Raw genomic sequence first — 27490 nt, 5'->3', positions numbered from 1 at the left:
AAAAGATATTAATAAGACATTGAGAATCTCATAATACTAGGAATTTAAGTACTTCACCAGGTCAGAAATATAAGCTAATCTATCTCCTAATACAGTGATTGGAACATAATATAGAACCAAACTAATATTTTTAAATTAATGAATTAATCAGTGAATTTTTTTTAATTTTGGAGAGTATAGTTGCTTTACAATGTTGTAAACATTGTAACGCGAGATTAAAATTAATATTCAGTCAAAGCTGAGGCAAAAGTTGAATATCACTATCAGAGAATAAACTGCTTGAATAAAAGATTAAATATTACATGTTATTTAAAAGTCATGATTATTCCAATTTTATATTCTCAATCCATTAAATTTTAGAAGTTTGTCATTACAGTTAAGGAACAATGATTCATTTATACTATCAACTATAGGATTGCTCCAGTGATCAATTTACTGGACAGTTATAATACTAAATAAAGCCTCACTTTCAATGGTGGTCACAGGAAGAGGGAAAAAAAAGATGGGTAACATTTTCTCTGACAGTTTCTTTCCATGTTCTACTTTTATGATTTGCCTGATGATTTATCATGGATATTGTAAATGATTCTGGAGAGTTATCCCCTCATGTAATTTTGATGTGGCAGAATTGATATTTTACTTTTAACTCATCTCCACGTGATGTAAACACTTCTCATAGCATCTTACTTTATAATTTCCAACTTAAACTAAATAACTAAAATTAGAAATAGTTTTTGTGGGCAGTTTGGCTTAATATTATAAATGCTAGTATAATAATTCTATTAAAAATAATTGTGATATAATTTGATCTCTTATTCTTTATATTCTTATGTTTTACAAGTACCAATTAGCTCAGCAAGGTCATTATATCCTTGCTAAAGTTTCCTAGCAATGCTCACGCTGTTGATATGTTTATAGGCTTGTCAATATCTTTTCATATTTGTTAAATTATTTAATAGGGCCTTTGGAGATACAATTAACTGCTTTCAAAATTCTTATTCATTATTGTGACATTTTCAATCTCTGTTATCAAAATGTATTTATTCATCATTTGGTTGATAGAATTCCAACATGTTAAAGATTTAACAGAAATTTTCATTCCAAGTCACATCTAAAATGTTTGTCTGTATTCAAAAGTGAACACGCAGAAAGTAACAATAAACTCACTGGTGTGCCTTGTTTGTATTATTCACTGTCCTGACTAGCTATGATGGTAATTCATGTAATAACAATATATTGATCATGCACAATTCAGGTATATCATATTTATGTTGAAGTAGGCAATTGGTGATTTGACCCTCCACAGGCTGAAACCAGAGCTTAATAGATAATTTTGATTGAATACAATTTCACATACCTCAAAATGCTATTTTTAAAGATTACCTCTTTGAATATCTATTACACAATGTATACAGGGTGGAAGAACAAAAGGACACACTTTCAGGAACCAATATAAAATTCAGCGCTGTAAATTCATTTAGTAAGAAGATGGAAATGGCTCTTGCCCTCATAGAGTCTACAGTTTTAAAGAGATATTAAAGAGTAACATAACAAAAAATAACTACAAAATAAATATTGTAGATAATTTCAAACTGAGATATGTCATTGACGTAAAAGTGCTTTGAGGATAGATTGGGGAAAGAAATTTGAAGAGTCAAGAAAAGCTTCTTGCAGAAACTGGCATTTCACCTGAAAGCTAGAGAATCTGTGGAATTTAAGTTAAGTGAAATATGGAAGAAAGAGTATTCCAGGCAGAGAAAGGAGCTGAGCTATTCCTGGGAGTAGGCTGATTGGAGGCCAGTGGCACTCACAGGACTGTCAGGAAGAGTAGCAAAGAAGCTGTGGGGAGGTTTGAGGGACCAGATCTGAGAGGGTCTGACGAGGCATGGTAACAATTTGGGGTTTTATCCTATCATTTGGAGAGTTGTAGACTCAAGATTTTCACTTTTAAATGATTAAAAGTGAATCATTTTCCCCTCAAGCTACTCAGTGGAGAAAGAAGTGAAAAGAAGAATGAAATAAATAAGTTATAGTATTTTAAATAACTCTTCATTAAATAATCTTTATCCATCTTCATCCATGCTTTAGAAATTTCTTATTTTTGCAGATTGAAGAATTTACCATTCTCGTTTACCAAACTGAAGGAGCTTGCAGCTTTGTGGCTTTCTGACAATCAGGTGAAATTTTTTATTACCTGATTTATTTTGTTTATTAAAATGAACTATAATTGAAATGGTGAATTGCTAATTAATTCTCAATAGATATCTTTGACAATTACTACAAAATATAGATTCTTTATCCCCTGGAAGAGAGATTTTTATAAGGATAGCAACTCAAATAAGTATTCCATTGCTATGGATATACAGTACTATAATTCTCATTGCTTTAAAATACTTCAATTTAGTATCTACTTCTTTCTCAGAAATCTAATACACAAAATGATCATTTTTCTAGGTGATACATATATGTCCTTAGAGGATGTACTTTAATTATACCTCTGAAGGTAAAGAATAAGAAATCATTACTACAATCCCCATAAGAGGGAATTACTATCCTCCATGTTCCCTTTTTTCCATGCTTTTAATTATAATCAACTTAATTCTAAAAATGTATTCAAAAATATTGTGATACCATTTGTTGCTCTTATCAATATTTTCTGTGAAATTGCTATGATATTAATCCTTACACTTGTGAAATTAGATTATAATTGAATCAGTAATTGAGTGTTAATGAATAATTTTATTAACTGCAAAATAAAAACAATTGAAGGCATCTGATTTGCCACCACAAAAACTAGTGATAGACCATTTTGACATATTTTGTTTTCTTTTGGCTTTTTTCTTGTAATCTTAAAATTTTAAATTTAAAAATTTTAAAATTTTTCCTACCCCAATATAAATTACCAAATGAAAACAAATCATCTTGGATTTAATTTGTTATTATTATTTTCTGAGCATAAAAGCGGTATTACTGGTAAATGAATTGTTCAGACATAAGTATTGAGCAATTTTTGTAAAAAATTAAACCTCTGCAAAATGTTAAATGTAAGTGTGGGAATAGTGTTTATATCCCTACAGTCATTACAGCACTTTCTTCCCATCTACTAAGTAAAAAATTAGATTGTCATTCAAATTCAAGTTATCAATGAACTATAGATTTTTCAAATCATCAATATACCATTATAAAATAAATCATTTCTGGAATCAATATAAGCTATACTAAGGGAACAGTCTTTTCTACAGTCTTACACTGTTAAAAAAATTCCATAATATCAGGATTTATTATTCTTGTGGAAGAATGAACAGAACAGTGGCTGCATCATTTAACTTTTATTTAGAACAGTGATTTAATGTGTTTCTGACTCAGTTTCATGAGTCAAGTTGGCATTCCAAATTGCCATTGTCCTTGACTCTTATTAATATATGTTATGAAATAAGCATAAACTATTAAACAATATGATTATTCTCAATGTTTATATATTGTGTTTTAAATCAAAGTTCTAAAAATGTTCAAAAATTATATTTCTGAAATAGAATTAATTTAGAGAATTAAATATTATTATCCATAGGTAAATTCTTTGTGATATATCAGATACAAGGACAGTTGCTTATGTATATGTAGACTCTGGTTACAAAAATCTGTTAAAAGTAAATGCTTATATTTTAACTTAGTTGAATTCATAGATGATCTTGTATAGTATGAACTTAATAGCAAATTCCATTTGCCTTTTTAAGATAACAGTTCATGAATCTATAGAACTATACCAAAAGTTTACTTAGTTGAAACAGTTTAACACATTTTGGTCTCTTCAAGGTAAAAACAGGCATTGTAAGATGAATAGGTTTTGAAAAAGAATATAATAAAAAGAAAATCTCACTATGAAACCCTTGTCATTTCAAATTATTCCTCTACGGCAGTCTTATTTTATCTTATATTTTATTTTTTTGTTATTTTTTCCTTACTTTTCTTTTAATTGTTCATTCAACACACTGAGGCCAGACTGTTGACCTTTATCTTATATTAAAAAAATACTCTTTATATTTCTAATATTATTAATCTAATTTATATCCTTTGCTTCCAGTCCAAAGCCCTTATCCCTTTACAAACTGAAGCCCATCCAGAAACAAAGCAAAGAGTATTGACTAACTACATGTTTCCCCAGCAACCTCGTGGTGATGAAGGTAAACATTCAGTAGAAATTTCTCCTATACTTGTATGATTATGGATGAAAGGGATTAATGTTATTCTAACTCTGGCCAATACTAGCACATGGACATGCCATATAAATCATTTGGGAGCTAATTCCAAGCACAAATCTTATCTTCCATACTATAATATTTTATTAATAAGTGAAATTTCAAAAACATAACACTTCCTCTTTATATTTATCATGAAAATAACATTCACTTTTAGGAGCAATATCTTGAATTGAAAGGCACAAGAACGCTTAACTAAACATTCAGTTCAGTTCAGTAAATCATGTTAAACTATTTGTGACCCCATGGACTGCAACATGTGAGGCCTCCCTGTCCATCACCACCTCCCGGAATTTACTCAAACTTGTGTCCATTGAGTTGGAGATGCCATCCAGCCATCTCATACCCTGTTGTCCCCTTCTCCTTCAGCCTTCAATCTTTCCCAGCCTCAAGTCTTTGCCAATCAGTCATTTCTTCGCATCAGGTGGCCAAAGTATTGGAGTTTCAGCTTCAGCATCAATCCTTCCAATGAATATTCAGGCCTGATTTCTGTTAGGATGGACTGGTTAGATCTCCTTGCAGTCCAAGGGACTCTCAAGAGTCTTCTCCAATACCACAGTTCAAAAGCATCTGTTCTTTGGTGCTCAACTTCCTTTATAGTTCAACTCTCACATCCATACATGGCTAATGGAAAAACCATAGCTTTGACTAGTCGGACCTTTGTTGGCAAAGTAATGTCTCTGCTTTTTAATATGCCATCTAAGTTGGTCATAACTTATCTTCTTCTAAAAGAAATAAGCATCTTTTAATTTCATGGCTGCAGTTACCATCTGCAGTGATTTTGGAGCCCAGAAAAATAGTCTTTCACTGCTTCCACTGTTTCCCCATCTATTTGCCATGAAGTGATGGGACTAGATGCCATGGTCTTAGTTTTCTGGATGTTGAGTTTTAAGCCAACTTTTTCACTCTCATCTTTCACTTTCATCAAGAAGCTCTTTAGTTCTTTGCTTTCTGCCATAAGTGTGGTGTCTTCTGCATTTCTGAAGTTTCTCCTGGCAATATTTCTCCTGGCAGTCTTGATTCCAGCTTGTGCTTCATCCAGCCCAGCGTTTCTCATGATACACTCTGCATATAAGTTAAATATGCAGGGTGACAGTATACAGCCTTGATGTACTCCTTTCCCTATTTGGAACCAGTCTGTTGTTCAATGTCCAGTTCTAACTGTCACTTCCTGACCTACATACAGATTTCTCAAGAGACAGTATTCCCATCTCTTTCAGAATTTTCCACAGTTTGTTGTGATCCACACAGTCAAAGGCTCTAGGCATAGTCAGTAAAGCAGAAATAGATGATTTTCTGGAACTCTCTTGCTTTTTCGATAATCCAATGGATTTTGGCAATTTGATTTCTGGTCCTTCTGCCTTTTCTAAAACCATCTTGAACATCTGGAAGTTCATAGTTCACATACTATTGAAGCCTGGCTTGGAAAATTTTGAGCGTTACTTTGCTAACTTGTGAGATGAGTGCAATTGTGTGGTAGTTTGAGCATTCTTTGGCATTGCCTTTCTTTGGGATTAGAATGAAAACTGAACTTTTCCAGTCCCATGGCCACTGCGGTTTTCCAAATTTGCCAGCATTTTCACAGCATCATCTTTTAGGGTTTGAAATAGCTCAACTGAAATTCCATCACCTCCACTATCTTTGTTCATAGTGATGCTTCCTAAGGCCCATCTTTGTTTGAAATGTTCCTCATAGACAGAGTGCCTAGTAGACTGTTTCTCTCTTGAATCTACTTGTCACTTCTACTGTATAATAATAAGGAATTTGACTTAAGTCATACCTGAATGGTCTAGTGGTTTGCCGTACTTTCTTCAATTTATGTCTCAATTTTGCCATAAAGAGCTCATGATCTGAGCCATAGTCAGCTGCTGGTCTTGTTTTTGCTGACTATAGAACTTCGCCATCATTGGCTGCAGATTAAAATCAATCTGATTTCGGTATTAACCATCTGGTGATGTCCATGTGCAGAGTCATTTCTTGTGTTGTTGCAAAAGGGTTTTTGCTATGACCAGTGCATTCTCTTCGCAAAACTCCGTTAACATTTGCCCTGCTTCATTTTTTACTACAAGGTCAAACTTGCCTGTTACTCTGGGTATCTCTTGACTTCCTACTTTTGCATTCCAGTCCCCTGTGATGAAAAGGACATCTTTTTTGGGTGTTAGTTCTAGAAGGTCTTGTAGGTCTTCATAGAACCATTCAACTTCATTTCTTCAGCATTACTGGTCGGGGCATAGATTTGGATTACCATGATATTGAATGGTTTGCCTTGGAAACAAAGAGATCATTCTGTTGTTTTTGAAATCGCATCCAAGTATCTCATTTTGGACCCTTTTGTTGACTATGATGGCTACTCCATTTCCTCTAAGGGATTCTTTCCCACAATAGTAGATATAATGGTCATCTGAGTTAAATTTACCCATTCCAGTCCATTTTAGTTCCCTGATTCCTAACATGTTGATGTTCACTCTTGCCATCTCCTATTTGACCACTTCCAATTTGCCTTGATTCATGAACCTAACATTGAAAGAGCAAACTCACTTTAATCCACCCAAGGGTTAAATCCACCCAACCCATTTAAAAGATCAATTTTTAAAAGAAATTATTTGTTTATGGAGTTATTTGTAGAATAATTACAATAAATGTTGTTAGGGTTTTTGTTTTGTTTTGTTTTTGTTGTTGTTTTTTGTTTTTTTTTTACTTAAAAAGGAAATGAATCATTTGTGGAAATTTTTCTTCAAATTTTGATCTACAGAAGTAGGAAAAGGAAAGCTTGTTTCATATGTATTTTTCAGGCTTCAGTAAAATTGATCTTTTAGAATTTATGAAAGAAAAATCCACTATGTTTACATAGGTTATAAGAAGAATCTTAAGTAAAGATTATGTTTTATTCATGCAATTTTACTTACATTTCTTTTTTAATATCCCTAGATTAACAGAATATTTCATTTTGAAAAGATATAGGAGAAAAGTGAAAAGTGTCTCATATTTGCCAGTTATTTCTCAACCCAGGGATTGAACCCAGGTCTCCCGCATTGTGGGCAGATGCTTTATCCTCTGAGTCACCAGTGAAGCCCTTTCTGAGATCTAGCCTCAAAGATTAAATCCCTAATTTGTTCCAGGGAGTGAGGTAGACCTAGTTAGGTAAGATGGGATGTTAAGCAATTCACCTAATTTGTTTTGTTTTCTTTTGTTGTCCTTTGAGGAGAGCAGAGCTTGTACAGAAGTTTTCTTAAACTTTAAGCAAGTCACTTTTTTCACTTTTTATGCAGAAAACCAACTTTCAGAACTCCTTGCAATAAAGTTTTATATATAATGAAGTTCATGCATTGGGAAAGAATTTAGCCTAAACTAAGAGCTCTTATTGGATGTGAATTTGAGCAAACTCTGGGAGACAATGGAGGACAGAGGAGCCTGATGTGCTATAGAGCATGGGGTCACAAAGAGTAGGATGTGACTTAGCAACTGAACAAAAGTGCTTTTATTGCCTTTTAATGTGATCTTAACAATAATGTTGCAAAGAAGATATTACCATTAACCAACATGTAAATTAAAGATGGATAAGCCATTTCTTTTCCCTGTTAATTTGAGACATATTTAAACTAACAGAGACCCAAATCTTAAAGACTTCATTTTCCACATTTTTTACCATGCACATTTTTTGCCATGGTAAAACCTAGCACCACTACATTGCCCCCCAGCCAGACACACAAAACTACAACAAAACAGTTTGAAATCTTAGACCACTTATTGCAAAGCAGTGTTACATAGTATCTTTTATAATACCGTAATACAGATTACTGATTACATTCATGTCCTGTAGTCACAGGACATGAAATAGAATCCTGCATTGGCCATGAAGAAGCTGCATGACTTTGAACAAGTCTCTCGAAATTCGGCAATAGTTTTCTCATTATTAAATTGAGGATTATATTAGTACTACCTTTATGCTGTTTTGCAAATTAAAAGTTTAAAATACTTAATCTAGCTCTCTCTTTTATCATTATTATGCTATGCCCATTCTCTACACTGGAAAACTTCTCAACCCCAATATATAATTAATGTACACTTTGCAAAGCTGAATTTGAGTTAAGATGTTAAAAGACTATTTAACAAATATCAAGAGAAATTTTCCCTTTTTTTCCTTTCCTTCTTTCTTTACTTGCTTCTTTCTTTCTGTCCCTTTATTTTTTTCTTTTCTTTTTTTATTTTTATATTTGTTTTTAGTACCTCTCACCATTTTTTTGCATGGTATACTAAGTTCTATTAAATAACAATTTATGTAAAAAAAAAAAAAGTAACACTTTGGAATCTAACTGTAGATTTCCAGTCAGACAGTGACAGCTTTAACCCTACACTATGGGAAGAACAGAGACAGCAACGCATGACTGTTGCCTTTGAGTTTGAAGAAAAAAAGGAAGATGATGAAAATGCTGGGAAAGTTAAGGTGAACCTTTTAATTTTTGTTTCCTCTTTCTTCTCATTATTTTTGTTTGTTCATAGTTATTATTCAGATAGACTTTGGGACTCACTGACTGACCTCTGCTAGAAGGTCAGATACATCTTCAAGTCTCATGGCGGTACTTTTTCTTATAGCAGGATGTGATTTTGGAAGCACTGCTGTGCTTCAGAATGAGGCAACATCCTGACTGAGCAAATTTCACAAACCACCCCATCTTACAGGATAGCAACATGAGAGATTCAAGCTGAGAGAAAGAAAAAAAAAAAAAAAACTAACAAAAAGTCTGGGTAATGGGCTTCACCTAATACCTTACTACTACATCTTTGAAACACTGAAATGCTTTTTTTTAACCACTGAGCAAAGCAGGGCATCATTCAGACTGTATGAAGTCAAACTCCACATATATGAAAGAGCCAGTGGATTTATATATTACATTGCCTTAAAATTTTGGAAGGATTCTATGTCTCTGGAATGTTTGGGAAGACGTTATGAATTTTCTTAAGTGTGAGAACAAGTTTTTCATTTAAACTTAGGTGAGTGCCTAATAGCAGGTGGTATCCCTTAAGGAAAATTGCTTAAAAATTTTAACCATAAAACATGTTTTTAAAAATCCTTTATTGGCACTAATCTAAGTAACAAGGTCAGAATTTTTAAATCTGTATTTTTCCATTATATAAATTTGAAAATGTCATAATTTATATGGATTATATTAACATCAGATCTTCATCTTATCATCATGGCAACATCTTGAATCTCTCATCATTTTTATATTATTTTTGCACTTTTTCCATCATGGGTACTAACAGCTCTCACCCTTGGTGACTAATTACCTAACTAATTGTATATGCATCCTATTAATAGATCTGGATTGTGAGACATGTTCTTCTCTGTCTCCTCCTGCCCACATTTTCTAAACTTTTGTCTTGAACCAGCACACCCTAGAACCTTACTGTAATTGACAAAGCCTACCTGTATCATTGTGAAGAACTCAAAATAGATTCCCAAATCAAAATAACAATTGTGTTAAAGATTTGGGCTTACAAAAATGTTTCTGAATGGTTGATTAGTGCTGTCTAATAACCAAAGAGACATTTTTAACTAAAACAAGGAAAAAGACCTTTAGAACATTTTAGTTCTTCTTGTAAGGATTTTATATGTTAAATCCGAAACCAATGGATGATGCATTCTATCCTGGACCTCTGATTCATTCTTTTACTTCATTGAATGTCAAAAACTACATAATTCTTCCTTAAAAAAAGAAAAAAAAAAAGCTAATTCAAAGGCTCTAAGAAGAAAAGAGTACACTTAATATACTTTGGTATATGTGTCAATGAAAACATAAAATATAGTAAATGCAAACAGACATTTAGAAGCCCTGTTTGTGTGTTATGTGATCAGGTTTGATTATAACAAGAGTAGGCTCATTATACTTTAGAGTACATTTTCTCTATGTTTATTTATATTTGATTTATTTTATATATTGGGGAAATAATACATGTTTCCAAAATCTCAGACTACTTGGTTTTGACTAATTTGAGTATTTCCAATGCCATTGGTTATTGGACAAATTACAATACAAGCAAACGTCTAAATAAATCATTATGGAAGCATGATGAATGGAATATGCTGAAATCTTACATGAAATTATACTTTTCTGGCTCATTACATATACATTAAATTTAGCACCATTTTCATTTTACCTTTAATTTACATAAAATTTTAAAAGGAACTGCTGACCTGTGGCATTAACTTCCGAATGGACTTGAGTATAATGCCCTACTTACCATGTGTTTAATGTAGTATGAATGCTGCATTGTGTGAAGAAATTGAGATCCTTTGGTTTTGTGTGACACTGGTACTGTTTTATCACACAGAGTTAAAACGAATTTTCTGATGGTTGTTTTAAATGCATTACCCAGAATGAAAAAAAAAAAAAATCAAGAATAGAAAAATGATAAAGTGAAAGTTTTGCTACAGTGCTCCTCTTTCTCCCAGAAAATGGAGATTCCTTCTCCCACAGGATCACTCCTGCCAAGCCCCCTGGGAAAGGGGCCAGCGTGGGATTACTCTCCAGCCTGCCAGACTGTCTGGCGATTGCTGCACACCGTGGGCCAGGTGTGATCAGCAGATCCAAGAAATGCCTGTCCCCCAGAATGACCCACAGCTGGCATGGGGTTGTATAAGTGGCCTCCAGCAGGAAAGGAGCATGTGTTCTCCATTGCCAGTAGCAGCACAGTCCACCACACTTCCCTCTCTAAGTGGCAGACAGGTAGGCCTAGGTGTCTGGGGTAGGAGCATCCCCTATGTAGAAGCAACCTTGGAACAGTGGTTTATGGGGTATGTTCTGCATGATGTGGGGTAAGAAATGTTGACCATCCAGAAACCTTTCAACTGCCAGTGTTTGATCCCAACTTAACCTTTGTGCATTGACATTGGCAGTGGGGAGGGAAGAACTGAGCTGGAGGGGGAGGGAACATCAATATGAGATGCCTACTGGTGGGATAGCTGGCATGGTTTTTGAGCTGGGTACTTCATTTTTATGTTTTCATTTTTAAGGTTTTTCTCTTAAAGTGTGGGAATACCAATAGTTGGGCAGAATGTTGATGACACTACTGATGCAATCTAAATTGTCCCCAGACATTTTTCTGTAATATCAGTTCTAGGAGAGACTGAATAACTAAAGCTAGATTCTTAAAACAGCATGAGATTGCATTTGAAATTTGCTGAGAGTGGATTTTGAGCACAAAGACGGACATGTATTGAAAAGCATCAATTTCCCTTTAATTTGAAGGCACAGATAATGAGAATTCCTGTAAGAGAAGATTGGCCTGGGAACTCTGGCAAAAGGACTTACTTATCTCAGTTGGTGGGGTGTTTAAGAGTTTAATGAAAAAGAAAATTTTAATGGGATGTAGAAGAGCACTATTTTTTATAAACTTTATCATCCACATATAGTGGACTAGATTCTTATTCTGTGGCTTATATTCTTTCTACAATATAAGGCAAGCTGAGAATCCTAACTGAAACTGCTATAGGTTTCCTTTCTATAAAATGTTTCAATTCCTAGAATAAGATATTTAACAACTAACAACCAAAGCATTAACTATTATTTCTCTTACTGGAATTTACAATCAAATCAAATTATATTTTAATCATTATATAAGAAAAGCATACTTCTATGTGAATTTGTGATATCATTTCTAAATCCCTTAGCTGTTAACATTAATTCTTCATTGCCAAATCTTTGGGAGTCTCCAACATCTTGCAGCTACTATTTGCATTTACTGCACTTTTTTTAAGGTCTAAGATATATATAATGTTGTGAAACATTTCTATTTTTCAAAATTAAGATTAACATTTCAGTAAAAATCTTGCATTTTAATAAAATGTATATGTAAAATGAGCAAATACTTTATGGTGAGTGATAAACACAATAGTTTACTAAGAACATAACTGACAAATTTTTACCATCTATTATATATGTCCCATATTAGAATAAGGGAATATTTATAGCTTATATATTTAGAAATATAAAGAAACTGCTTTTGTATTTGAGCTTTACTGAACTATATATATAATTGTATTTATGATCATGTTTATTCATTTCAGAAGCACATCACACATGAGTTGGAAAATAGGCAAAACAATCTGTAAAAGGGTAAAAAATATGCTTTTAGAGAGGTTATCAACATAACAGAATTATAAAATACTGTTTTCATTTTTAATATATTCATGTTTTAAACATTGACATTATCTTATTTAACTCAATAAAATTCACATTTTAAATTTATACTATTTCTTCCACAAGATTGTACAATATGTGCTGCACCTATACCAGAGAGTAGCTCTGAACCAGGTAACACTTGTGAAGCATAAGCTTTGGAGTCAAAACCCTGAGCTTGAATCTACGCATTGATACCTAACGCTGTATGACTTTCAACTTATACCATCTGAACCCCTGTTTTCCTTCTGTAAAATGGGATCAGATACTACAGTGGGTTATGAAATGTAGTCTGTTATATATTTTAATTAATGTTATTAATTATGACTATTATTCATATTTAAATCTATTTGGTAAATGATGTTTTTTATTATTTATATAAAAATAATTAATAATAAATTATTTATCCTTATAAAACACTTTGCATAGTGCCTGGCAGATGGCAGATTTGAATAAATGATATTGGTGCATACAACCTGGAAAAGATCCAGTTATAGATATTACGGCTAGACATATATATAATAGATCTAAATTGCTCAAAGACTCCAGATTTTAAAAATAACTAAGTAGAATCTGATATTAGAAATAGTATCTAATCTCTGCATAGAAATTGTATATTTTCAAAGAACTTTCACATTTATCTTATTTGAGTTCTGAATTAACCCTAAATGTTATCATTCCATCTACTTATTTTACACAAATAGAAACTGGTCAGATTTGTGGCTTACAGCTAGCTGGGGGTAAAATTTAGGTCTTCCAGTCAATTCTGCTGGTAGACTAACAAATGGGAAGCAAGGAACTTATTGTATAGGTGGAACAATTCTAGATTTCATGATTTTCCACAATTTGGAGAGAAGCCTCTTTAAGGAAAAGAATATAAAATAACCATGTAAATACATAAGTAGTAAATACATAAGGCTTTGAAAGAGCCCATGAAGGTGATATACCCTAAAACTTGAGCTTCTTTAGCTTCATGGCAAATCAACTCTATTTCCACATTTAAATATTTTTACAGAGATAAAGTACCCAAATATATTCAGTGATGTGACCAAAATATAACATTAACTTACTTATAAAATAACCAGAAAGTTTCAGCACCATGGCCATAAGAAAACAGTCATCAAAAAAAAAAAAAAAGAAAACAGTCATCTAATGGTGTCTGCAGAGACACAGCATCTTCAAAAATTAGATTACATTATTCAATGAAGTATTTAATTCAATTAAGAAAGAACATATCCCATCCCATTTTTTGCCTTTGATTCAATTTAGATATATAATTTTACATTGAAGATATTTTAAGATGCGTAGAATTTTAATTTAATGCCCTATTTGAAAATTACTTTTCATTCATGTACCACCACTTATTAAAAATTAAAAGGTGTTCTCAATTGGTATACTAGGCATACCATTTTACAATTTACATTTTCTAAATGTAGTTTTTTGACTTTTAGTCCTCTGATATCAAGTACTTTTAAACAAGTTCAATAATATAATTTAAAACTGATTGAATTTGTGATTAATATTTCAAATACCAATTTAAACAGCAGATCCAAGAATGCATGCATCCCAATGGACTTTGTCTAGCATGGCTATCATTCTTTTTATGTTTATTTAAGAATGCATTATAAAGTACCCTGAGATGTACTTATATTACATCTAACAACGTCTACTTTTTTCGGTAAAGTCTAACTTTTTTCATGGGTTATATTTTTGTAGATTTATTTCTATATATTATTAACTTCATCCTTGTTTCAGCATATTAAGGATTAAATCACATTTCAATGATATTTACACTAACAAAATTATCTGGTTTTTCATGAGCTTTCCAAAAATTAATTGGAAATATAATTTAATTTTAGTACTTAAGCAAATGTTAAAAATAATTTAATGAAGTCTAATCCCAGTATTTTATATGGACAGTGAGCCACAGGAAAATATACTAGAATAACAAAGTTGGTGGATTTGCTAAACTGCAGATGAGCAAAAGTGTTTGAATTCATATTTATAACCCTCAGATCTATACCACTATCATAGTTTCTTACATTCCATGTGTTACATAGATATGGGGTTGTGTGTGCCCCACCCTTTTTCTCTTTTAAGCTCTCATTCCCTCTCTTCTTCCTCTTTCAGCTTCTCTTCCACCTCTGGTCACTTCTAAACCACCCTCCCACATATTTTTAATAACACATACTCACCACAGTCACATAAATCATTCCATTTTGTAAAGTTGATTCTACTCAGATGCAAGAAGACTTGGCTATTAGAATAAACCAAGCCAAGTAAATATGCCCCTATTTTTCCTCCTACTCCATTTTAATCAGCCTGGATACTTTATATCTATGCCATTTTAAATACATTTTAAGCACTCTGATGGTAGAATATTCTATGTGGAATGTCTCATATTTTCTCTCTCTAAATTAAATGTGAAGAATAATAATTAATATACATATATTCCCTAAAGTGAGATTCATATGCCAAAAATGAATTCAAGAATGGAAATAAATCTCTCGATAAAAAGCAGCCAAAATTTACATATTTACCTAGAATATCTTAGACAAAGTTCTCAATTTTTTTCCCTCTTTATTGTAAGATGTAACCTATAATGCATGTTACTTTATTAGGGTAAAAACTAACTTAAAAACCTCTCTAAAAGGGTTTCTTTAAGTTATTAACAAGAATTAACTACCCTATCTTTTGATGTAACATGCTGATTAACATAGAGCTGGTGTATATTTGATGATATTAATAGATACTGTCAACTCCCCATTTTTTTCAATAAATGATAACTCTACTTGTAAATCTTTTAGAGTCTCATTGCATGACCTGCATTGATATTTCAAAGATATTTCTAATGTCAAAATAGTTATTTATAAATAATTAAGAAAGTGCAGAGAATAGCCTCTAAAGTATAAATACAGCTGATAGTAACTTGATTACATTTTTCAGAGATTCAGAAATTTTTCAAGTGTTTGACCTACTGCTATTTCAACCATTTATAGAGTAGGTCTAAACATGGGATAAAATCCTAAAATTGTTTTTAATCTAGAAGGGTGACCAGGGGTGGGGAGAAGTCCTAGGAGGCAGAATGTGTAAAGACTATTCTACTCTACAACACAGTTTTTCAGCCAGCTCAACACTCACTATATTGCATTTGGTTATACTACTGCACATAAAATGGAGTAGTTTTGTGAACATGCTTGCTGAAGGTATTTTTATGTTAAATTTCTTTTTATAAACTTCTAGGTTGAAATAAACCTAAAACGATATCCAACTCCTTATCCAGAGGATTTAAAGAATATGGTAAAATCTGTTCAAAATCTGGTGGGTAAACCAAGCCATGGAGTGCGTGTTGAGAATTCAAATCCAACTGCTAACACGGAGCAAACTGTGAAAGAAAAATATGAACACAAGTGGCCCGTAGCCCCAAAGGAGATTACAGTGGAGGTATTTCAAGGTTATTGGTAATTGCCAGTGTGGTTTGGATTTTTTGAAATTACTAAATGACATTTTTTTTAACTGAGCAGATCTTCATTAAGTGCATTTTTTCCTAATATATAAATAAATCTGTCTACTCTTTTTAACTCTGAGGGTTGCATTTAATAAATGACACCTTCATGGCCTTAAACCATTAATAAAGCTTCGACAGTTCCAATACACAGAAGGAATAGTTTGCTCACCTGGCTAGTCCTGGTCAGTAAGTTAAATCATTTTCACAACATTCCTTTGACTATCCCTGACTTTTATTGTATGAATCACTAGAAAAGTATGAATGAAGTTTTAATTATTACTCTGCAAATCTTAGTAAAATTCTTGATCAGATTTAGGGCCAATTTTTAAAAATATTTTTGTGTTTGGATTTCACCCTTTATAGAAAACACTACTATAAGCAGCGAAAAAGGGGCAATAACTTTGAAATTTAGCTTTATGGAATCTAATATGAAGCTTAATTCCTATATTTTAGAATGAATTAGATGTTCATCCGTATCAGTTTGTGTGGTCTGAAAAGAATTCAACTACATTTATGCCACCTCTGTACTATCTCATCTACTCTTCAGTTAATTTTATTATCATCTTTTTATCTTCATTAGAAACATAACTAATATGAGTATATCTAGAAATTCCTATACCTGCTGCTTAAATATCTAGGTTGACAAAACTCTTTTACAAATCTGCGTTTCAAAGCATCAGTTTGTTGCACTGATTGAACACCAACTGTATATTTAGCACTGTGCTAAACACTGTGAGAGAAAGAAAAGAAATATAAAATGTATTAATGGTCCCCAAATAATTTAGAGACTAACCAGATAAATTTAAGACAGATGACGCAACTAGAGAACATATTATATAAAGTGTGATAACATGATTGGCTGTGTGATGGAGAGTATAGTACTCTAAGAAACTGGAGACGTACATGATCATTGCCAGTCACTTTAAAAAGTTACACGAAGTGTTTAAAGTTGAATTCCATGTTCAAGATTGGGTGACTCTTTTAAAGGCAAAAACAGAGGAAGGCATTCTAGGCAAAGAGAAAAAAAAAAAAAAGCAGAAGCAAAAATAAGCACGGTGTGCACATCTGCCAGTTAAAGTATTGATACAAACCTGCCCCAGAAAAGAGGCATATATATAGCTGGATATCTAGGAAAGAAAACTTAAGTAAATATTCATTTTCACCACTTCTTTGTTTTGCCTATAAAAGCCATATTAATGTACTTTTTCACTTCTAAAATATTACAGATATTTTATAACAAAGCAATAGACTTTCATCTCTAAGATACTGCAATAATATAAAAAGGAAGAAAATCAACAGTTAGTGGGTACACATTAAGTACACATACACTTTATATTTAGCTCTCCTGTCATCACATAACTGTAAAGTAATGATAATCCATAAGCTGAATAACTACAGCAAAATACATAGAGCCTAAAATTGCTTTATACCTGGATGGGAGAGGTGAGGCAAGGAAAATGTAGCTTTGATCATGAATTTAATAATAACCTGATAGTAGAGAAAAAATCTTAAAATTGTCCCACAAGGACTTCAAACTTAAATCCAAAAAAAAAAAATTTGATGTTTTCACTTCAAACATTTCTCCTTCTGTATAATTGGTCTTAACCCCAGCTGGTACCATTATCTACCAGTTCACTCAAGCTAAATTGGGAGGTATTTTGCTTTCTTTTTCCTTCTTTCTCCCTTCTCTCTGCCGCTTCCAAACAATCACCAACGCCTATATGTTTTCATGGGTGTGTCTCCTAACACTCCTCGGGTCCTGCATTTCTGTAAAAACTGTCAATTTCTTGGCTTACTTTGCCCCAAGCTCCCTCATTGCCTTGCTTATGATCTTTACAAAACACAAGTCTAATCCTGCCCTCCTTAAAAAACACCACAGTGACTTGGTATTGGCTATCTGTACTTCCTAATTAGCTATAGTAGACAAGCTAAATAAGACTGAAGCTCAGCTTTCAGCTTCATATTTATTTCTGGGATCTGCCCCGCTTTCTTGGTTTTCTTATTCTACAAGCCTTTTCCTCTTGAAATTTCACTGATAATATCAACATTTTTCCTGAAATCAAGATTCTAGATCTTTCCTCAATTTTTAGACATCCTAGAATGAGAAGATGTTGCTTTCTGTAACATCCTGCCTTTTCAAATTACCGCACCCAAATTAAGGGGCCACACTCCAGTATTCTTGTTTGGAGAATTCTATGGACAGAGGAGCCTGGTTGGGTTATAGTCCAGACACGACTGAGCACCCACGCCCTCTTTCTATTCTGCTTTCAGATATAATAAGTACAAATAACCAAGTGGCTGGCTGGTCAGTGTATATTATGCATTTTTATTTTATGTTTTGCCTATATATGCAATTTTTGAATCATCATTATTTAGATCATACTGCCAAGAATGTGGAAGAGGATATCACACGTTACATGATATATTTATCCATGTTGTTAAATATGGAAAACCACGAAAAAAGCAAATAGAGGTAGGCAGAATCAGAAAACAAAAAGAAAAAGCAAGGTAAAAGCAAAAGAGAAAGAAGAAGGAGAGATATATCAGTATAATTATTGATCATTTTCTATTTGCAACCCTATGCCAGTAGTTTTAACCTAAATCTAGACTGAGCCTATGACCAAGAAAGCCATAAGAACAAAGAGATCAGAGAGACATGAAGGTTCTCCTCTGCCCTGATTTCCCTTTATACATGCCTTGCGAAGATTGCATTTGTTTTCCCCCTAGCATCTTAGTCTGTTGGGACTGCTAAACAGAATACTATAAACTGGGTGACTTAGAAACAGTTTTTAAGGAGCCAGATTTTATTTATATATAAAAATCAAAGCCTAAGAGACTTAAAATTTCAAAGGCTCAAAAGTATCAGTGGTTAGTAAACTGTCATAGCTAAGAAATACCTAACAGTTCCATTTATTATTGTTAGGTCTGAATACCTTAGTAGTTATTTATGCCCCATTTAGTGGCTATTTGGGAAACAGTACACAAAACCAACTCAATGGACATGAGTTTGAGCAAACTCTGAGAGATAGTGAAGGACAGGCAAGCCGGGTATGTTGCAAAGAGTCAGACATGACTTAGTGACTGAAAAACAACACACATAAACTGAAAGAAAAAATCATAGTTTTATTTCACTCTTAAATAATCAAAACTAGTTACTAATGAAATGTCTGCGCCTTTTAGACACCACCTACTATCTCAAATCTTGGAATTATATTGGATACCACAATTCTAAATTCTGTTTCACATTGATTTTTGGGTGGCACTTGATTTTTTGATCACAGCAAGCAACAAATACCCAATTCACAAAGGTTATTAATCAAAAGAAATGTGCAATCGAATTTTGAAATTGAGAGCTACCTAGGGTAGCAGACATAAAGAGAACAATTGTGCATAAATTTATATCACTACTTACTCGTGAGAATAAACAAGCCATTTTTACAGCTAGAAAAATGAAAATTTAGTATTTTTGCATTTCTTAATGTTCTCCTGCTACCTGGTTAATTGGGAATAATAAATTGAATTCAGTTCAGTTCCGTTGTTCAGTCGTTTCTCTTTGCGACCCCATGGACAGGCTTCCTGGTCCATCACCAACTACCAGAGTTTATTCAACCTCATGTTCATTGAGTCAGTGATGCTATCCAGCCATCTCATCCTCTGTCATCCCCTTCTCCTCCTGCCTTCAATCATTGCCAGCCTCAGGGTCTTTTCCAATGAGTCAGCTCTTCGTATCAGGTAGCCGAAGTATTCGAGTTTCAGCTTCAACATCAGTCTTTCCAGTGAATCTTCAGGACTGATTTCTGTTAGGATGGACTGGTTGGATCTCCGTGCAGTCCATGGGACTCTCAAGAGTCTTCTCCAACACCACAGTTCAAAAGCATCTTTTCTTTGGCGCTCAGCTTTCTTTATGGTCCAACTCTCACATCCATGCATGACTACTGGAAAAACCATAACCTTGACTAGATGGACCTTTGTTGGCAAAGTAATGCCTCTGCTTTTTAATGTGCTGTCTAGGTTGGTCATAGCTTTTCTTCCAAGGAGTAAGCATCTTTTAATTTCATGGCTGCAGTCACCATCTGTAGAGATTTTGGAGCCCCCCCAAAATAAAATCTCTCACTATTCCCATTTTTTCCCCATCTATTTGCCATGAACTGATGGGACTGGACACCATGATCTTAGTTTTCTGAATGTTGAGTTTTAAGCCAACTTTTTCACCCTCCTCTTTCACTTTCATCGAGGCTCTTTAGTTCTTCTTCACTTTCTGCCATAAGGGGAGTGTCATCTGCATGTCTGAGGTTATTGATATTTCTCCCAGCAATCTTGATTCCAGCTTGTGCTTCATCCAGCCCAGCATTTCTCATGCTGTACTCTGCATATAAGTTGAATAAGTAGGGTGACAATATGCAGCCCTGACATACTCCTTTCCCAATTTGGAACCAGTTTGTTGGTCCATGTCCAGTTCTAACTGTTGCTTCCTGACCTGCATATATTTCTCAGGAGGCAGGTCAGGTGGTCTGGTATTCCCCTGTCTTCAAGAATTTTCCACAGTTTGTTGTGATCCACACAGTCAAAGGCTTTAGTATAGTCAATAAAGCAGAAATAGATGTTTTCTGGAACTCTCTTGTTTTTTGAATGATCCAATGGATGTTGCCAATTTGACCTCTGGTTCCTCTGCCTTTTCTAAATCCAGCTTGAACATCTGGAAGTTCATGGTTCATTTATTGTTGAATCCTGGCTTGGGGGATTTTGAGCTTTACTTTTCTAGCATGTGAGATGAATGCAATTGTGTGGTAGTTTGAACATTCTTTGGCATTGCCTTTCTTTTGGATTGGAATGAAAACTGACCTTTTCCAGTCCTGTGGCCACTGCTGAGTTTTTCAAATTTGCTACAGAAGTTTAAAATCCATTGGTTTTTTAAATATGAGTATTTGTCATGAAGTTATATTATTATACCAGTATTGTTCATTACACTCAGTGAATGGATTTAGAGTGAAGATTTAGCAGGCTAGATTGATCATGAGAAAACCAGAAATCTTAGGAAGAAGGCATGACAGAACTAAAGAAACAGATGATCACTGGGGAAACAGTAGGCATTGAGAGAGAGATGGGTGGTTAAAATAGACCCAGTTGTGCATTAACTTTGTTAATAATCCAAAAAAAATCTAGTTTGTCAGTGTATACTTTCCACTTAGAACTCTAAAAGAGTTCACCCCTTAGAACTCTTACATGCTTCTATCTTATATATTATGTATTATATCTTATATATTACTTATCATAATTCAATCCTGTTTATGAGTTATATCTAACTCCGTAACTAGACTGTTAATTCCCGCAGGGCATGGGTGACATTTTGTCTTTCTTTGGAAACTCTGCAGTTCTTCGCACAGTGCAAGACATATAAATAGCTTTCAAAAAATGTTTGAGGGATAAATGAACTCATTTATAGAAAAACAAAACATTTTAGTGCTTACCTCAGAGATACATATGATTCACTTCTCCTAGCGTGCCACAGTGAACTAGATTCTAGAGTCCCATTATATCTGAGCCAAATAAAGATATTGCCTTCTTGGTTAACCAGTATTTAAATGTTTACTTTCCTTGTCCTATATTATTATATCTCTCAGGATTCTTTTGTTCATCCAGCTAATGAAATGAGGATTGGGGAACTTCACCCTTCATTAGCTGAGACCCCTCTGTACCCACCCAAACTTGTTCTGCTAGGGAAGGACAAAAAAGGTAACATTGTGAACCTGATGTGGAAAATATGCCACAAATGCATGTGCATGACAAATCACCAGTTGTAAATTATGATACACCACCATCGTCTATAGAAATATTTTATAAATATGTATTTCTAACATTCATTGGTATGCTATTTTTCATACTTGCTTTTCTGTTTATACTTGTCAATGTTCATAGCATTATAATATTTTTCCCTTTACATTTCAGAATCAACTGATGAGTCTGAAGTTGACAAAACTCACTGTCTGAATAACAGTGTTTCCTCAGGCACTTACTCAGACTACTCACCTTCCCAGGCTTCCTCAGGATCCTCTAACACCCGGGTTAAAGTGGGGTCCTTGCAGACAACAGCTAAAGATGCAGTACATAATTCTTTGTGGGGTAACAGGTGTGTTTAGAATTCCCTCTTTTCTGTCCCCAAATGCTTATTTTCAGCAACTTTTTAAAAAATGGAATCTTCCTAATTTGGGAATTGCGTTCAGCACATGAGTGGCATAGAAGACCTAAGGGGCAGGTAAGCAAGTGTAGTCCTGCTGGGAATTTCCAAGAGCAGATGAATCCATTTTGTGAAGCAAAACCATTGTTTATGGGAGAGATGGTAAGAGATTAACAGATTGAGAGGATGGAACCAAAAATAATTAATCAAAAGTTGTGTTTGCATCATTACATAATTGTGACACATTTGGGCGTTCACCATCCAAAATGGTGTTATCAACTAGAGTAAAATGCATGGAAAGCACTAAGTGCCAAGTACAAAGTGAATACTCAATAAATTTTGCATCAGCCTCTTCATCATCATCATTTTACCACCACATGGGAAAATTAGAATGTAAGTAAAAGTGTTTAATCTTTCCAAAATGTCTTCTACTCTATACTACTTTCATTTTTACAGATATATGAAGATCAAAAGCCATAAATGAAAAAGGGCAATAAAGTGACTCAAAGAAGTAGCATTTGCCCAGTTCTGATTCCTTTGTTTTATAGCTTGTTGCTATATTTCACACTAGAAATAGAAAATAAAAATTGTCATATGAGATAATCAATGACTTCCACACAGATTTTACTGATACTATCAATACCATTTGCAATATGTTCTTTAGTAATTAATGAATGACTATTTCTACTCATTCATGTCCATGATAAAAATTTAACTCTTTCAGTTTATAAATTTATTATTTGTCATACAAGCTGAGACTGATTTAGGTACTTTTGGAAAATGCCTTCTAAATGCATTTTTTTTTTCAATTAGTGAAAGCACTTAAAAGGCTGTAATAAAAGATATATAATTTGATATGTTTAGTAAGCAAATGGTTTAAAATAAACTTAGAAAAATGGGCATCATCTAGAGATACTGTGGTCACTGGAATAAACATACCAATGACCAAAACTCATAATTTAATTTGCCTTCTAGAAAAAGATATGTGAATGCATTCACTATACAATGGATTTAATGTCTTCCAATACCTGCCCCTCAAATATATTATTTGAAGACAATTTGAATTTATTCAATATACCAAAAATTGATAAGAAAGGTACCCTCAACCAATAGTTTAGAAATGTACTGAATCAGAAATTCCAGAGATGGAGGCCAAGAATCAGGTAGTTCTAATTATAAGACAGGTTTCAGGACCATTACTGAAAATATCTGTATTTCTTCATTCACTCATTTATTCATTCATTCCTCCATCTGACAAATATGTACTTAGTACCTACCATGTGCCAAGCACTATGTTACTCATGAAGAGAAAAAAACCTCTGCCCTCATGAGTTTACATCCTGCAGGGGACACAAGGCAATGTGCAATAAATATAATAGGTAAGTAAGCTATATGTACTGGAAGGTGGTAACTGAGAAGAAATAAAAGTTAGATCAGGGTAAAGGGGTGGATTTTTTTGGACATGAAATGATAATGCTATTCTTAATCATAAGTGAAGTGTGGCTGAATGATCAGTTGAACAAAGGATGCTGGTATTCTTGCCAGCTTGTTCTCTTTCTGGCAAAGACCCAGCTCTTCCTCATTTTCATGTTTCTTCTTCCCATTGTGTTCACAGGATGGCACAATCTTTCCCACAGCCTCTTGATGCAAAGCCATTACTCAGCCAGCGGGAGGCTGTCCCCCCAGGGAACCTACCACCGCGTCCCGACAGGCTGCCCATGAGTGACGCATTCACCGACAACTGGCCGGACGGCTCCCATTACGATAACACGGGGTTCGTTGCCGAGGAGACCACAGGCGAGAACGCCAGCAATAATCCCCTGCTGAGTTCGAAGGCCAGAAGCGCGGCCTCTCACGGCCGCAGGCCTTTGATTAGGCAGGACAGGATTGTTGGTGTTCCTCTGGAACTCGAGCAGTCCACACACAGACACACCCCAGAAACAGAAGTGCCTCCCTCCAACCCTTGGCAGAACTGGACCAGAACCCCCAGTCCCTTTGAAGACAGGACTGCTTTCCCTTCCAAACTAGAGACAACCCCTACCACCAGCCCATTGCCTGAAAGGAAAGAACACATAAAGGAATCTACTGAAATACCGAGTCCTTTTTCTCCAGGAGTACCATGGGAGTACCACGATTCTAATCCCAACAGGAGTCTCAGTAATGTCTTTTCTCAAATCCACTGCCGCCCAGACTCTTCTAAAGGTGTTATTTCGATGAGCAAGAGCACAGAGAGACTTTCCCCACTAATGAAAGATATCAAGTCCAATAAATTCAAAAAGTCACAGAGTATCGATGAGATTGACATTGGTACATACAAGGTTTATAACATCCCATTAGAAAACTATGCTACTGGGAGTGATCACTTAGGAAGTCATGAACGACCTGACAAAATGTTGGGATCGGAGCATGGTATGGCCAGTATGTCTCGAAGCCAGTCGGTCCCGATGCTGGATGATGAGATGCTCACCTACGGAAGCAGTAAGGGGCCTCAGCAACAGAAAGCGTCCATGACCAAAAAAGTCTATCAGTTTGACCAAAGCTTCAATCCCCAAGGAGCGGTGGAAGTTAAAGCGGAAAAGAGGATACCGCCCCCTTTTCAACACAATTCTGAGTACGTGCAGCAACCCGGGAAAAACATCGCCAAGGATTTGGTTAGTCCTCGAGCTTACCGAGGATACCCACCAGTGGAGCAAATATTTTCATTTTCCCAGCCATCTGTTAATGAAGATGCTGTGGTCAACGCCCAGTTTGCAAGTCAAGGCGCCAGGGCAGGCTTCTTGAGGAGAGCTGACTCCCTGGCGAGCTCTACAGAAATGGCCATGTTTAGAAGGGTCAGTGAACCTCATGAGCTCACTCCGAGTGATAGGTATGGCCGACCCCCGTATAGGGGTGGTCTGGATCGCCAAAGCAGCGTTTCAGTGACTGAGTCCCAGTTCCTGAAACGGAATGGCAGGTATGAAGACGAACACCCTTCATATCAAGAAGTGAAAGCTCAGGCGGGAAGTTTTCCAGTTAAAAACCTTACCCAAAGGAGGCCATTGTCTGCAAGAAGCTACAGTACAGAGAGTTACGGTGCCTCCCAGACCAGGCCAGTTTCAGCTAGGCCTACTATGGCAGCTCTTTTGGAAAAAATACCATCTGACTATAACTTGGGTAACTATGGTGACAAGTCATCAGATAACAGTGATATAAAGACGAGGCCCACTCCTGTCAAGGGAGAGGAGAGCTGTGCTAAAATGCCTGCAGACTGGAGACAACAGCTGCTTAGACATATAGAAGCTAGAAGGTTAGACAGGGTATGTCTGGCATTTCTCTGTAAGAATATCCCTCCTGCCTTTAGTTTTACTTTGCTGGCATTTCTTAGCACATGTAGTGAAGCATGAACTACATGAATGAATAGATGATGAGCCTTTTATTTATCTTTATATGTGGGGAAATTGATCATAAGAGTTTTTCGTGGATACTGTTTAATGCTCTTCGAGAGTTCATAACTTGTAGGTCAATTATTTATCAAAACTATCCTAAAAGTGGTTAGTGAGAAAGAATTCAACTCTGTTATATGGGATGGTGCTTCAATTGCTTTCTAGCCATGAAGGCAAAATGCCTCTCCTAGGACATGAAACTGTTCTCTAGTGACCTAGAGAAAATTATTTTTATTGAATCCATAAAAAGTGAATATTCTGCTCCTTTCTGCACAGACTCACATATCCTGAAGTCAGACCTAATTTGTTTATAGAATCTGCATATAGTTACTGCTATGGGACTCCTAAAGTTGTTACTTCTAATGAGCAATAATCTTCCCAGCAAGAAACAGAAAAATAAAATAAGCAGAGATTGAATGCCCTCCCACACATTACTTTGTTTAATGAAAATCTTGCCATTTAGAATGTTGGTTTTCATATAGAAAGAAATGTTTAAATTCTAATCATACTACAGACAACAAAAATAGATGATGTCTTTATGAAGACTATAAACATACAAATTAGTGTGTGTATATTGCAGCAAAAAGAGGAAAATAATCCCAATTCAGTTAAAATTGAATCACAATAAATCATAGAATGCATAGCAATTGAAGAGAGTAAAAAAAAAAAATTGCTGTAAGGCCTGAATTGTATTTTTGTTGCTGTTTATGTCTCTCTAAGAGAAATCTGGTATTTCATTTTCTAGAACTATGATCAATTGACCATCACCACTGAGTGTACTTTATAGCTTTGGTGTAGAGGGCTCTGTGTACTTGGCATTGACCTTAGAATCTTAAAACTTCGTTTGTGAAAATAGGGTTTTTTGTTCTGATTTTCTAGGTTTCAGTGCTCAGTGTATATTGGGGATCTTGGTAATAATATACCATTAGAATGTTTCACTCAATAGTTTTAGTTAAAGCTATTAAAAGCATAGGTCATTGCATTTATTATATATTTTCTTAATGGTGAATTTTATTTCAGGTGTACTCTTTTAAAATAATTATATTGTTTGTAGGTCGTGTCTACATGACAAGAAAAACAATTATTAATAGGAAAATAATGAACTAATAAATGTGGGTGTTAGTTTCTCAATGTGGAAACTGGTTCTGCCTTGCAAAATATTTCATCAGAATGTCTGTTTCAAATAGGTGTGCTCAGTCCCATTGAAGGGAGCCTCATCAAAGCCTCATGACTGGGTGTCAATGGGAGACACCTGGTCGGTTGTCATCATTCCTTACTTCAAGTTTTACCCTCCATGTAGACAGATAACTTGAAGGGTGAAAATATCTGGGGCCAGATAAAACAATACAGTTTGGGAACTCTGGCCTTGTGTAGACACGACCATACATAACAGGGTAAGATGAATTAGCCGAGAAAGGTTATCAGAAGCTTTTTGGAGCATATATACAATGACTAGTAAATTGAGGCAACAAAGGAGTGAATGAAAACAGATAATGAAAAAAAAAGACAAAATTTTAAGTATTTGGTACTATCATTTATTTACTAGTTTCCCAGATAAATGTTTCATTTCCCTTGATCAGAGCTGCTGAAAAGTAAGCATCTCCCCTAGTTGGAGCAAGAATTCAGAGGGAGGAAAATAGGACTGGAGGAGGGGTATTTAGATCAGCAGAATTCTAGAGACCCTGCCTATCTCAGATGCAGATAACTAAAAGTGAATTTGTATGTATTTTCCCTTGTTGTGACAACGCCTCCCTTTTTAATTAGTCTTCACATATCCCCTGTCTGTTTATAATTTCCTCAGTTTGTCTTTCATTTTTCAGAGCAATTTCAGTGTATGTTCAATAGCTTCTCATTTAATTCAAAGAAAGTAAATTAGCTTAGAGTACTGCTTCAAGCCATCAGATCCTGAAAGCTCTTACTCCTTTCTCTAAGTAACTTCTTCCCTCTCT

The 27490-nt window shown here is 34.6% G+C and overlaps 1 protein-coding gene across 2 annotated transcripts in view; it reads left to right on the top strand.

Moving 5' to 3' along the window:
• LRRC7 (leucine rich repeat containing 7) overlaps positions 1-27490 on the top strand; it is a 455066-nt gene that overhangs the window by 338090 nt on the left and 89486 nt on the right. For both annotated transcript variants that reach the window (XM_065928451.1, XM_065928441.1), the window contains exons 13-20: positions 2108-2177; positions 4082-4181; positions 8576-8700; positions 10736-10984; positions 15680-15880; positions 21566-21677; positions 21891-22071; positions 23735-25415. In XM_065928451.1, the coding sequence (XP_065784523.1) occupies positions 2108-2177; positions 4082-4181; positions 8576-8700; positions 10736-10984; positions 15680-15880; positions 21566-21677; positions 21891-22071; positions 23735-25415 (2719 nt within the window). The remainder of the gene's footprint in view (positions 1-2107; positions 2178-4081; positions 4182-8575; positions 8701-10735; positions 10985-15679; positions 15881-21565; positions 21678-21890; positions 22072-23734; positions 25416-27490) is intronic.

This window comes from Muntiacus reevesi, chromosome 1 (genome assembly GCF_963930625.1).
Source record: "Muntiacus reevesi chromosome 1, mMunRee1.1, whole genome shotgun sequence".
Classification (NCBI taxonomy): domain Eukaryota; kingdom Metazoa; phylum Chordata; class Mammalia; order Artiodactyla; family Cervidae; genus Muntiacus; species Muntiacus reevesi.
This window is presented reverse-complemented; position numbering and strand designations above follow the sequence as displayed.